This window comes from Microtus oregoni, unplaced genomic scaffold (assembly GCF_018167655.1).
Source record: "Microtus oregoni isolate MIOR12 unplaced genomic scaffold, Mior012 000007F_ref0000211, whole genome shotgun sequence".
Taxonomy (NCBI): domain Eukaryota; kingdom Metazoa; phylum Chordata; class Mammalia; order Rodentia; family Cricetidae; genus Microtus; species Microtus oregoni.
Genome location: NW_024543066.1, coordinates 54,951,579 through 54,965,427, shown reverse-complemented (window position 1 = coordinate 54,965,427; position 13,849 = coordinate 54,951,579). Strand labels below are relative to the sequence as shown.

The following is a 13,849-nucleotide window of genomic DNA, read 5'->3' as shown; positions in this document are numbered from 1 at the left end:
TTTCGTTTTGGTTTTTCGAGACAGGGTTTCTCTGTGGTTTTGGAGCCTGTCCTGGAACTAGCTCTTGTAGACCAGGCTGGTCTCGAACTCACAGAGATCCGCCTGCCTCTGCCTCCCAAGTGCTGGTATTAAAGACGTGTGCCACCACCGCCCAGCTCTCTGTATTTATTGAGCACCTACTTAATACAAGGCCTACGCCACACATGCTCAAGGACCTAAGTTCTGTCCTTAACCCCAAAGGGGTGAAAACCATCACACAGTCGGCAGGATGCTAGATGCTGTGGGATATGAGAGGATGAATCTCATTCCTTGCCTTCAAAGCGTCTTTGATTTTCATGTTTTCACCTCAGGTAAAGACAGAGCTTTCCCACTTCCTGGTGTCCAGAAAAGGAATCTGGGTAGAGTATAAGAACATGCATCTGTGTTTCAAGAAGGAAGCTTTATTAGGGGGAGTGACGTTCTGCCCGGCCCTGCCCAGCAGGCCCTGCTGGGCCCCCATCCCAACAAGCAGGCTTTACTTCTTCTGACAAGCAGGCTTTATTTCTTCCGGATCTCCAGGGCTTTCTCCTTCCTGATTTCCTTTGCCAGTTCCCCAATCAGTCTCCAGTACTCATTGAACTTTAGCTCCGAGTCCTGGTTCACATCCAAGCTCTTCATCTTCTCATCCAGAGAGCCCACGTCCTAAGATGTAAAAGGGTTAGAAACTAGCAGGAAGAGAGAAGTACCATCAGGCGCTTCCCTCAAACAGCACCAACACCGGCACGAAGGGTGAGGCTACGGACCCAGGACTGCACTGCCGGAGGTCCCATAGCGAGGGACACAGGCAGACAGTGCGGCTGATCATAAACTACCCTCGTCCTCCACAATCCACTCCTGCTCATCTGCATCATCCTAATATCTCCTCAATTTTGTCATCACCTGCCAGGTCAGAGGAATAGCAAAAATGCTGGGTTATCTGGTTTACTAGGGTGCTCTTGACAAAACATCTCAGGGCTATAAGAGCAATGTCTTCTGTAAGCCTGACTTCATGATAAAAGGATTTGTTGCCAGATAAACAATTACAACCATAAATGTCACTACTGAATAACTCACGGATGTCTAATGGAAAGATGTCTCACATAGAGCTTGATTCTCAAGACTGAGGTTTTGGGGAGCTAGATTCATTCATTTTATTTTGTATGTGTGAGCATTTTGCCAACATGTGATATGCATGCATGTATACCACATATATGCCTGGTGCCCACAGAGGTCAGAAAAGAATTGTCTTAGGGTTTCAATTACCATGAAGAGACACCATGACCACGGTAACTCTTATAAAGGAAAACATTTAATTGAGGTGGCAGCTTACAGTTCAGAGGTTCAGTCTATTATCATCATGGCAAGGAGCATGGTGTCATGCAGGCAAACATGGTACTGGCTACATCTTGATCAGAAGGCAACAGGAAGCAGACAGTCTCACTGGGCATGGCTTGAGCATATATGAACCCTCAAAGCCCGCCTCCACAGTGACATATTTCCTCCAACAAAGCCAAAAAGTGCCACTCCCTTTGGGGGCCATTTTCTTTCAAACCACCCAAGGATGCTATCTGAAGAGAAGTTACAGATGGATTTGAGCTACTATTTGGGTGCTGGGAACTGAATCTAGGTCCTTTGCAAGAGCATCTCTCCAGCGCCCATGCTCAACATTTGGGTCAACATCTTGACAAAGATCTGCCAAACAAATCTCTAGATGACACGTAGCAAATTCATAGAGGCCTTTAGTTTTGTTTAGTTTTGGGAGTGTTTTGATTTGCTTTGTTTTTTAGCAGAGTCGTAAGCTCACTCATTCATTGCACAGCGCTTCTACTACCAGTGGAAGGGAAGGTGGCAGGGCCATCCCTTAGGTCCTGGACTACAGGCATTGTGATATTATACTATCTTTTATTTCATTTGATCCTCGTGATCCACTAGAATGACAGCTTCTGTGGCACAAGGACCTTGTCTGCCTTGTTCAACATTATACTTTTAATCCCAACACTCGAGAGGCAGAGGTACGCAGATCTCTGTGAGTTCGAAGCCAGCCTGGTCTTCAAGAGCTAGTTCTAGGACAGGTTCCAAAGCTACAGAGTAAACCCTGTCTCAAAAAACCAAGAAGAAAGAAAGAAAGAAAGAAAGAAAGAGGCCGGGCGATGGTGGCGCACGCCTTTAATCCCAGCACTCGGGAGGCAGAGGCAGGCGGATCTCTGTGAGTTCGAGACCAGCCTGGTCTACAAGAGCTAGTTCCAGGACAGGCTCCAAAGCCACAGAGAAACCCTGTCTCGAAAAACCAAAAAAAAAAAAAAAAAAAGAAAGAAAAAGAAAAGAAAGAAAGAAAGAAACCTAAACCCCAGAGAGGCCAGGTACTGGCACCAAGCACAGATGAACAGCTAGAAACTGTATTTGAGTCCAGGTTGCTTTTTCTTTTTTATTTTATCTTAAATGTATGCATGCTTTGTACCATGTGTGTGCCTGGAGCCTGCTGAGGTTGAAAGAGGGTGTGGACCCCCAGAACTGGAGAGTGAACAGTGATGAGCCACCATGCTGGCAGTGGAACAGAAACCTGGTCCTCTGGATGGGAAGTCAGTGCTCTTAACCATTAAGCCAAAGATCCAGCACAAACCCAGATTTTCTAAATCAGGGCTCCATTTTTAGCTACTGCTCTGTGTCTTTCTCCCCTGTCTGCACCTGCCCCCACCACAAAAAAAAAAAAAAAATAGAAATGATGCAAATGATGCAGGCCTGTTGGTGCTAGACAGTAACCACAGCTGCCTGGAGATGAGGCTGCAGGATCCTCAGCTCAAGGGCTATTTAATGAGTGTGTGTTTCCAAAACAAAAGGGGAGGGAGCTAAAGAGACATCTCAGTTCTTGGGAATTTACCTAACATGCAAGAGGACCTGGCTTTCAATCTCTAGTGCCATACACACAAAAACTATTACTAATAGGTAAACTTGGCATAGTGGCTTGTAATTTTAGCATTTGGAAGGTGGAAGCAGGAAAATCAGAAATTCAAGATCGTTCATAGCTACATAGCAAGTTTGAGGCGAGCCTGGGCTACATATTAAGCCCATGTTTCAAAAATAATTTTAATAGCTTTTAGTTATAAGACCAGAGGGCTGGAGAGATGTCTCAGTGGTTAAGAGCACTGGCTGCTCTTTCTAAGGGTCAGAGTTCAGTACCTAGCACCCATATGATGCTAACAACAGTCTATAACTCTAGTTCCAGGGGATCTGATGCCCTCTTCCAGCCCCCACCAAGACTGTACACACGGGGCACAGACATGCATGCTGGCAAAGCACCCACACACATCAAATAAAGGCAGTAAGTATTAAAAATACAGAAGCAGAAGCTTTCTGTGCTGATGGCACTCCCAAGAACATCTTGAAGTTTCTAAGACCTGTCTGACTTTCACAAGAAATATGGCAAGCATGAACCCAGTCTTGATCGCCCTCTGACACCCCCCAGATTGCTTAATAAAGTTATACCTTGGAGCCGGGCGATGGTGGCGCATGCCTTTAATCCCAGCACTCGGGAGGCAGAGGCAGGCGGATCTCTGTGAGTTCGAGACCAGCCTGGTCTACAGAGCTAGTTCCAGGACAGGCTCCAAAGCCACAGAGAAACCCGGTCTCGAAAAACCAAAAAAAAAAAAAAAAAAAAGTTATACCTTGGAATAGGGGGTGGAGCCAGTGACTAGCTGACCAGAATTGGCCATAGGGAAGCCAAACAGAGAGAGTGAAAGATGGAAGAGAGGTAGTGTCAAAAGGTTCATTAAAATAAATGAGTTAATTTAAGTTATAAGAGCTAGTTGGGGGGCTGGAGAGGTGGCTCAGAGGTTAAGAGCGCTGATTGCTTTTCCAGAGGTCCTGAGTTCAATTCCCAGCAACCACATGGTGGCTCATAGCCATCTGTAATGAGATCAGGTGCCCTCTTCTGGCCAGCAAGCATACAGACAGACAGAACACTGTATACATAATAAATAAATAAATCTTTAAAAGAAGAAGAAGAAAGAAGAAAAAGAGCTAGTGGGACCAGCCTAAGCTAATGGCCAAGTTTTTATAATTAATAAGACTCCATGTAATCATTTGGGAGCTGGCTGGCAGGACAGAAAAAGACTCACTACGCCCCACAAAGTGACACAGTACAGAAAAGCAAGGATTCTCCGTGTGCCCCAGGAAAATGGCTCTATGACGGGCTATGGTGGGCAGACTAAGCACACTTTCCTCAAAAATGTTAAAACTACCAAGAAGATTTCACCGCCAGTGCTTGGTGTTGAGTCTGTTATGGATCTAAGAGGATGCTGGCTCTTAACATATAAAAGCATTTTGAGTTGGAAGGTAAAAAGAGGAGAAAGGGCCAAGTAATGGAGTTCTTAGCTGGTTCTGTCATGAATTCCAGCACACTGTACTAATACAGATGACCCAGAGGAAGGAAACTGACAGTGCAGGGGAGAAAGGAATCGCTGCAGGAACGAGCGTTCTAAGTAGGTAAGAGGGGGGATGGGATCCAGGACACCAGCAGAGAGCTGACCTTAGCCTCATGGACAGCTCATTTGTGAGCACAGCAAGGAAGGCACAGTATATGCTGACCCAGTAGAAGATCTGGGGATGGGCGAAGCACATAAAACCTTCTTGATTGTTTATTTTCAAAGCGAGTCGATTTCTTGGTGGCAGCGAGAATGTGGAAAGAGGAACTGGACTCCGAGGAAGGAAAAGTTCTGGCCTGACCATCCACAGGGGATGCAGAATTGCTCATTATGGCCAAGGGCACTTTGGAGTTTGGAGTTACAACTCCGGCGAAACAAGCCGACCTGGCTGTGTGTGCTCCCCTAGGTAGGTAGAGTCAGCTCTCCAAGTGCAGACACGGGGGAGGATTGAGGCAGAAATGGAGGCCTGTGGGGGTCCTGACTGACAAAATAGGGACAGGATCAAGGGGCTCACAAGCATGATTGGAATGATGTCATGTTATTATAGAACATGAACCAATCGAGAAGAGCCACGAGGAGCTGAGTGGATGGGAGGAAATGAAAATAGAGCAGTCAAGAGACTGCAGGTCCTGATGAAGTCAAGACACTCACGAATGGATCCTACTGACACTGCCCAGGCCAAAACAAGAGAGCTTCAAAGGACTTCAAGGTTACCTTGAACTAGACAATTTTTTTTTAACCCTGTCCCAAAAACACAAAAAGGAGAGCTGGAGAGATGGCTCACCAGTTAAGAGCACTTGCTGCCCTTGTAAAGAACATGGGTTTTTGTTCCCAGCACCTGTGTGGCAGTTTACAGGCATCTGTAACTCCAGTTCCAGGGGTCCAAAGCCCTCCTCTGGCCTCCTTGGGCACCAGGCACACACATGTTGCACATACATACATATAGGCAATCCTATACATAAAATTAAAAGAATAATAAATCTTTAAAAACACACACACACACAAATTAACCAGAAGAAGAAGAGGAGGAGAGGAAGAGGCTGGGGAGTAGTGCATGACTTTGATCCCAGCACTCGGGAGGCAGAGGCAGGCGGATCTCTGTGAGTTTGAGGCCAGCCTGGTCTACAAAGTGAACTCTAGGACAGCCAGGGCTATACAAAGAAACCCTGTCTCAAAAAAACGAAATAAGTAAGTAAATAATAAAAAGAAAAAAAAAACAAAATATGTGGCTTCAAATGGTGGTATATTCCTTTAACCCTAGCATTCACTGTAATCCCAGTCCCCGGGGATCTGTCGCCCATTTCTGACCCTGCAGGCACCAGGATAGGTGCACTACATGTGCATACAAAATCTGTTTAAGAATGAACACAAAAGCAAGAAGTGGAATAACAGAGGGTGATCAGACAAACGGAGGCGGAGGAGGTTTTGAAAGCCCCAGGAGCTGGAGGGTCGGCACGTTTTCTGGCTCATGCCACACAGACGTTTGAATCGAATACTGAAATGGCTGCTGGAGTAAGGACTGTTGAGTGGAACGCTGCGGTGCACCGCAGATCTTTAGAAGAGAGAAATGTAATGAACTGATTTTGCTTTGTTTTGGTTCCGGTTTCCCCGTGTAGCCCTGGCTGTCCTGTAACTTGTGCTATGGCCTAGACTGGACTGGAATACAGAGTCTGCCTGCTTCTGAGGGCTGGGATTAACAATGTGTGCCCAGCAGGTCTCTGTTTCAGTTCCCAGCACCTACATGGCAGTTCATAACCACCTGTGACTCCAGTTTCAGATGACCTGATGATACCCTCTGCTGGTTTCTATAGGCACCAAGCACACAAATGTTGCACACAGATATAACTGCAGGCAAAACACCCATACATGTAAAATAAAAATGGAAAAAATATGAATCCATATTCATGTTGGGACTGGTGGCACACACCTGTAATCTCGGCACTTGTGAAGTAGAGGCGGGAGAATCAAGAGTTGAGGCCACCCTTAGCTACTACATGAAACCATCTTTAAGAAAAGAGTTCAGCCGGGCGGTGGTGGCGCACGCCTTTAATCCCAGCACTTGGGAGGCAGAGGCAGGAGGATCTCTGTGAGTTTGAGACCAGCCTGGTCTACAAGAGCTAGTTCCAGGACAGGCTCCAAAACCACAGAGAAACCCTGTCTCGAAAAACCAAAAAAAAAAAAAAAAAAGGAAAAAAAAGAAAAAGAAAAGAGTTCAAAAGCTCGGCATGGCAGTATAATCACAATCCCAGACCTGGAGAAGCTGAGGCAGGCTAGGCCAGCCCAGACTACATAGCAAGTTCCAGGTTTTCAGACCCTGTCTCAAAAAAACAAAAAAACCCAAAAAAACAAAAACAAAAAACTCCATATTCACATACTCTTTTTCGTTGTTGTGTTTTAAGACAGGGTTTCTCTGTGTAGCCCTGGCTGTCCTGGAACTTGCTCTGTAGACCAGGCTCACCACAAAGTCAAAGATTCTGCCTGCTTCCGTCTCCCGAGTACTGGGACCACAGCTATCTCCATATACTTTTATGTGCCTGTGGATTTTCATAAAGGATTAAAATAAACTGTTAACAGACTAGAATAGCAAACAAACTCAGAATCGACAAATCAGAAGCCCCAGTCACTTCTGTAGAATGAGCCTAACTGAGGAAACCCTCATAGGCAGCTGAAGTAATCAAAGAAGCTCCTCATAGACCCGGGTACACTGAGAGCATAGCTCCCTATGACGTTATGTCTTGTTTGTTGAGAACGGGTCTCCCTAACCTGGTTTCAGCCTCCTGAGTGCTGGGCTTACAGACACACAGGCAGGCGGCACCATGTCTGGGTGCAGTTTGATTTTTTTTTTAAGCCTTCTTCTAGTTCTTACTGTAAATCTCTGGGAATCCACCTCTGGGTTCAGCAATGTGTTGAGAAAATGAGACTAGAGAGACACAGGCAGACTCAAGCACTCAAGGGCATTGTCCAACAGGAGGACAGACCCCAACAAGAACACATTCCCATTTATACATCATAGCATCTTTGCTCATGGAGTTCACATACGTGCGTGCACACACACGGGCACACACATGCACACGCGCGCACACACGGCAGGGAAGCACAGAACCACCTACACACACAGCACTCACAATCTTTTCCGTCACCCTATCTATTCAGGGTCATCACCTGGCATACACAGAAAGCTCAGTCCCAGAGACCTCTACCAACCTTTAGCAAATGAGGCAACTGCTGGGTGACCAGTTCCTTAAACTCATTGAGGCTCAGGCTGCCTTTCCGTCCTTCCCGCCCTGCAAAGGTGAAGAAAGTGGTGACCACAGTCTCGATGGCCGCCTCCAGTTCACTCAGTGGCTCTGCTGCCATCAGTACTGCAAAGCAGGAGCTGATGTCCTCACAAACCAACCTGATGGGAAGAAAGAGACCAAGAGAGTTAGGGATCCAAGAACGGGTGAGGTGACTGCCTGGGCGGGTCAGCGTGGAAAGATGAAGGGTCCAGAACAGGCAGCGGTATTTAGTTTGCATTCACTTCCAGAAGTTATTTTTCTCTGACTCTCCCGTCTGTGTGTCCTTCTCAAGTGTCTGTCTTAGGGACACCTCTGTAGTGGTCTCTCTCTCTTTGGAGGTTTTTCTTTGGAGTCTTCTGAGTGTGGTAACACCAGGTATAGGGTCTCTGCTCTAATGGCCCTTTCTTGTTGTCATTCCCTGTCTTAGGGTCAGGAAGCTGTTTGTCTCCAATGCTTATTTTTGTTGAGTCTCCACCCTCCCACAGACTAGCTGCTGTTCCTAGTAGAGCAGCCTAGGGTTGGCAAAGGCCCAGCTGAGGTCAGGTCTGGTTCAATCGGGCCAGACCCATCTTCTCTGCTCCACACCCACCTTGTCTAAGGCGGTCAGAGGGTGCTCAGCCCCAGACCCCACCGGCCTTCCCCACTCCTGCCCATGGTTGACAAGGTCCAGAAAGGGACTCTTCAAACTCCTCAGACCCATAGCTCACAAACTATTTGGCATGGACACCCAGTGTCCCTGGGGCTCCAGGAAGGGAAGAAATTCGTCTGCTGATGCCCCTCATTTCTGTTCACCCACCCACAGACTCCTGCAAGGACCTTTGCCTGCTTTCCGAAAGTCACTTCCTGAATCTCTGCCCGAATGAATTCACTTGGAAGGAGGAACCTGAAAACTGATAAAGAAAAGAAGGTCTCCTCCAGGCTCTCTGCAGAGTCAGGCAGAGTAACTCACCCGGGGAAAGGAGGTGGGATGCGGCGAGCTGAGCTGGAGCCTCGAGGCTGAAGTTTTTAAGCACTAGGGAAGAAGAGAGCCACTCCCAAGTCCGAAGTGTCAAGTTTCCGCCTCCGCTGATTCGGAAAAGAGGGGACCGCCCCTGCTGTCACTAGCCATCCCAACACTGCGCCACGCGACCAGGACACAGCCTGATGAGGAGGGATCAGAGGGTCCCATCACACCCCATTACGGTGGCTAATCAGGAATCTTGTCAGAAGGGCTGCTACTGTTGTTGTTTAGAATAATTAAAATAAAAACAGTTGGGGAATTCAGTACTGGAAAGCCCGGTCTCAGAAACCAGAGACCCTGCAAAAGACCCTACAGTCCAAAGACACTCGGAAAGCCCCAGGCTGAGGTCCCCATAATGAAATCCCAACTGAAATTCTTCGCTGAGCTCCGAGACAGAAGTCCCTCACGGAGGCGCATAGACTAAGCAACCCTGGGCAGAATTTTCCCCTTTCCCTGCTCAGCCCGCACCACTGCACACTCCCCAGGGCTTCTCTTCCACCTCCTTCCTGCTGGGCTCGGGGAGGGGGTGCAACCAAGAAAAACATAGGGCAGCCAGTTGCCGCCCGGGAGACAGAGGGCGCCTCTGTCCACTCCTGGCCCCTGGCCCTTGACGGTGTCGTTTGTGAAGGGGTGGAGCCGGCGGGGAGGAGGGTCGGCAGGGAAAGACAGCAAAAGACAGGTTTCCCCTCACCGCTCCAGGTGCCACATTTGCAGCCTGCCTGTCTGTTGAGAACTTGCTGCCACCTCAGGCCCAGTCAACCGTGAGTACCCTACCCTGACTAGGATATGTCCCTGGCTTAGCCAGTCTGGAGAAAAGGGGGCCTCAGAAAGACCCCCAAGAGTCCTAGAAAAGGATACAACGGTGCCACGAGGGTCTGGCAAGGGTCTGAGGGAGTCAAGGGAAAGGGCGTTTGGGATCTAGGAGAGATAAGGTTTGGAAAGCGGGGAGAGGAGGTGAGTGAAGGTCAGAGGACTAAGAGCTTGTGAATGAAGACGCCACCCAACTCCCAGGCCACCAGACCTTCCTATACAGGACCCTGTGCTTCTTGCCAGACACCACAGTCTAGATGTGGAGAGGGAGGAGAGGCAGCCCTGCTCCTTTAGGGTAAGAATAAGAAAGGCTGTTCCTGCCCCCTGGCCAGCCTCAGTCTCTGGCATCCCTAACCAGCCTTGTCAAGAACAGGATCCCAGGGAAGTCTGGGAGCAGCAGGGCATAGGCCATGGGACATCATGAAAAGGGGGTCTGTGGCACTGTGCCCTGTCCCATCTCTGCCTTCACAAAACCTCCTCCTTATTCCTATATTTTCAACCTTGAACCCCACTTCTCTCTCCCCACATTTTTTCCTCTTTATTTCCACCCCTAGGTCCTCCCTTCATAAAATTCCAATCTGCTGGAGGGCCCCAGGCAAACCTTCAGATTCCCCCCACAGATGAGGATGGTAACTGAGCCACCCAAATTCCTCCCTTGAGCACCCCCTTATCCCTTTCATCAGCCAGGCTTGGGTTCTATCTCCCCGTCTCTGTGACAACTGCTTCTTGTGACTGGATTCAGGTGACAGTAACAAGGGCTCCATTGAAGAGCTGGGATGTCATCTAATCGGGACCTATTGTCCAGTCTACACAGTGGTGAGGAAGGATGAGGACACCTGATCTGAGACATCTGAGCTACCCCCGAGGCTGTGGGAAGCATGACCCTCCCAGAGCCAAGGGACTGAGGCCCCTAGCTTAGCGGTCCATTCTCCTGCTCTATTCTCCTGCTCTCGCCCAGCCCCTGGAGCTCAAATGACGTCCTGTGCCCTGTCCTTTATCTCCACACAAACTAGCCCTATCCTGCTCCCACTGTAGCCACAGAAAGAGAGCCGGCCTGAGGCAGGCACGGACAGCACCAGAGACACCGCCTTCAGGTTAGCTCCCTCCTTAGAAGCTGTCTCCAAAGAAAAACCTCAGACATTTCCCTCTCCCTTCCTTCTGCCTACCTGACGGAAAGGGGTGGTTTTGCAGAGGAGATAAGCAGAACACGAGGCATGGGAAGCATGCCCCAGAGAAGACAAAATGACATACTGAGGAGAGAAGGAAGCCAGGCATGGCAGCTCACACCAGTAATCCCAGCACATGGAGACAGGACTGCCCACAAGTTGAGGGCCAGCCAGAGCTAGTTCCAGGATAGCCTAGGCTATAGGATATAACCCTGCTATAAATAAATAAACAAATCCCAAGTACAAAAAGATGGAGACATAACCAATTGACCTGGGTTTAATCATCGGTGCCTAAAAAGGAAGAGGCAGACTGCTGACAGGAAGCTGGCAAACAGTGCCAACAACTCTTGAATCTCCCACCTTGACTGCCACAACCCCACACCCCTGAATCAGCTCACCAAAGATAGCAGATTTCTTCCTGGGATGGGCAGCAACCTCAGCTCACTTACAATAACAGTAAAGCTTGCCTATGACAGGCCTGGAAGGTAAAAATAGAGCTAGAAGGCTGCCCGGTCCTGTGTCCACCCATGCCTGCCCCACCCCACCCCACCCGGTCTCTGCCCAGGCAGCCAGGAGCCAGCTACTGCAGAAGTCTGTTGCATGCTCAAGACCGTCACTTTCTATTGCTCCATCTCCATGCCCATCCCTGACTCCCTCTGGAGAGACCAGAGCTAGGCTGATTTACGTGTGCTAGGTCTCTCCCACATTGCCAAATCTCAATGAAAAAGTACAAGGGAGAAGGGACCCATCCTGTAGCTATGTGAGCTGTGAAACCAGGGTCAAGCCTGAGGATCCCCCTTACCCAGACCCCAGATATCCCAAACCTGGTTTACAATTCACTTCCGTCATTGTGGGGTTGGGTAGGTGTGCTGCTGAAATGGGCTCTGAGCTGGAGACTGCCATGGAGACCCTCATCAACGTGTTCCATGCCCATTCGGGCAAGGAGGGGGACAAATACAAGCTGAGCAAGAAGGAGTTGAAAGACCTGCTACAAACTGAACTCTCCGGCTTTCTGGATGTGAGCAAGAGGGTTGAGGTACAGGGTGGAGGAAGGGATGGGTGACCCTGCTATATCCCTGCCTCTCGCCAAGCTCAGCCCAACCAGCTTCCTCTTCCATTCTTTACTAGGTTTTTCCAGGCTCCCTTCACTCCTCCCTGGTAAAGTCAAAACACCCTAGTTTACTGACCACCTGTCAATACTAGGCACTGCAGATTTATCCAGAACACTACCCACATGGAGTCATGGCCAAGCCGTGGTGGAGCGCGCCTTTAATCCCAGCACTCAAGAGGCAGAGGCAGGAGGATCTCTGTGAGTCTGAAGCCAGTCTGGTTTACAGAGTAAATTCTAGGACAGCCAAGGCTACACAGAGGAACCCTGTCTCGAAAAAAAAATAATAATAAAAAATAAAACAGAAAAAGTAAAACCATGAACTGAAAGAAATACAGAACCATAGAACTGGGGCTGGAGAGGTGGCTCAGTGGTTAAAAGCATTGCCTGCTCTTCCAAAGGTCCTGAGTTCAATTCTCAGCAACCACATGGTGGCTCACAACCATCTGTAATGAGGTCTGGTGCCCCTTTCTGGCCTTCAAGCATACACACAGACAGAATATTGTATACATAATAAATACTTTAAAAAAAAAAGAATAAGTTCCTTTAAAGAAGAAGAAGAAGCTCAGAACCGTGGAGGTTAGTTCTCTGAAGCGCATGGCTTCTCTACTGAGGTGGCACGTGAGGTACAGGTTTCCACGGGAAGACTGTAGGTACATTAAGACTTCGTAGGAGGTGTCCATGGGAAAAGAAGCATGGGAGGAAGGGTGGGAAGTAGGCTCAGTAGCTTCCTTTGATTGGAGGATGCAGAGAAGTAGAGACAGACTTCTAGGCTTCATGAAGCTGCGGCCCTGCTATTTTGTTGCTGTATAACTTTTGTTTATACCCCGGCTGTCAATTTGTTTCTTCTCTATAATGGAAGCAGTGAAAATGTCTCCACATTATTTGCATTACTGTTAAAGCCAGGCTTGGTGGCACATATCTGCAATACTGACACTAACAAGGCAGACCCAGGAAGACCTCAGGTGCCAGCCAGCTTGGGTCAAGTGGCAAAAATCAGAGGTTTTGGTTCTTTTGTTTTGTTTTGGGACAGGGACTCACTGTGTAGCCCCAACTGGCCCTGAACTTCAATAGATCACCTGTTTCTTTCCCCACTGAGCTGGGATTAAAGCCATCTGCCACCGAGCCCTAAATTATTTTGTGTATCTTTTGTTAAAACTCTGTAAGGTCTAGGGTAGCACTTGTCACATTGTAGACCATCATGTAAGGCAACTGGTGTTAATATTACCTCTGCTAGTTTCTGCAGGCAAGAGGAGCGCACCAGTCTGTAGTGCTGCAGAAGACTCCCATACATAGTAGTCTCACTTGCTCATTTCTGCCTCTCAACCACTGTGCAGGCTCTAACTTAGTGGTATAAATTTCCATCTTCTCCTTCCACAGGTCCAGAAGGATGCAGATGCTGTGGACAAGGTAATGAAGGAACTGGATGAAAACGGAGACGGGGAGGTGGACTTCCAGGAGTATGTCGTGCTGGTAGCTGCTCTCACAGTGGCTTGTAACAACTTCTTCTGGGAGAACAGTTGAGCACATGGCCCCAGCGGGCAGTGCCCTTCCTCTCCACCTTGTCAGGCTTCCCCCTTTAGCCCATTTCTCCTCACCCCACCTGTCCCTCCCCATGTCTCTATCCTTACCCAGTCTCTCACCAAGGGCACAAGAGTAGTGGTCCAGGTCTGCCGCTCACTTTAATAAATAGGTTTCCCTTACCAGCTGTCAATGTCTGTCTCCTCTGGTCTGAATATGTGTCAAGTATGAGGGCTCACTCCCAACTCCTTATCTTGGAGAGTTTATCTTATTTAAGGAACACTCAAGACCCAAAAATGTAGGGGTCCAAACTTTTAGCTGAAATTGACGTGCCAATGGCTTCTCAAGAAATTATATAAGTAACTGGCAATCCCAGCACTTGGAGGATGAGGCAGAAAGATTCTGAGTTTCAAGCCAGCCCGTACTACATAGCCAGAGCCTAGCTCCAAAAACAAAAACACACAAGCCATCAAAAAACTGAAGAAAATTCAGGGCAGTGGTGGCACACTTTTAATCCTAGCACTCAG

At 48.4% G+C, this 13,849-nt stretch overlaps 2 protein-coding genes across 3 annotated transcripts; one reads left to right on the top strand and one right to left on the bottom strand.

Annotated features, from left to right (window-relative positions):
* Positions 1-422: 422 nt before the first annotated feature.
* S100a13 (S100 calcium binding protein A13) lies at positions 423-13,173 on the bottom strand. 2 transcript variants are annotated; one of them, XM_041655465.1, is made up of 3 exons: positions 13,030-13,173; positions 7,644-7,836; positions 423-681 (listed from the first exon to the last, which is right to left on the bottom strand). In XM_041655465.1, the coding sequence occupies exons 2-3, from the start codon at positions 7,794-7,796 to the stop codon at positions 538-540; spliced, it is 297 nt and encodes a 98-aa protein (XP_041511399.1). In that variant the 5' UTR covers positions 7,797-7,836; positions 13,030-13,173; the 3' UTR covers positions 423-537. The 2 variants fall into 2 exon arrangements, with proteins under 2 accessions (XP_041511399.1, XP_041511398.1); XM_041655464.1 differs by lacking the exon at positions 13,030-13,173 and adding an exon at positions 8,667-8,803.
* S100a1 (S100 calcium binding protein A1) lies at positions 9,327-13,504 on the top strand. The gene is made up of 3 exons (XM_041655466.1): positions 9,327-9,478; positions 11,558-11,711; positions 13,182-13,504. The coding sequence occupies exons 2-3, from the start codon at positions 11,571-11,573 to the stop codon at positions 13,323-13,325; spliced, it is 285 nt and encodes a 94-aa protein (XP_041511400.1). The 5' UTR covers positions 9,327-9,478; positions 11,558-11,570; the 3' UTR covers positions 13,326-13,504.
* The last annotated feature ends 345 nt before the right edge of the window (positions 13,505-13,849 follow it).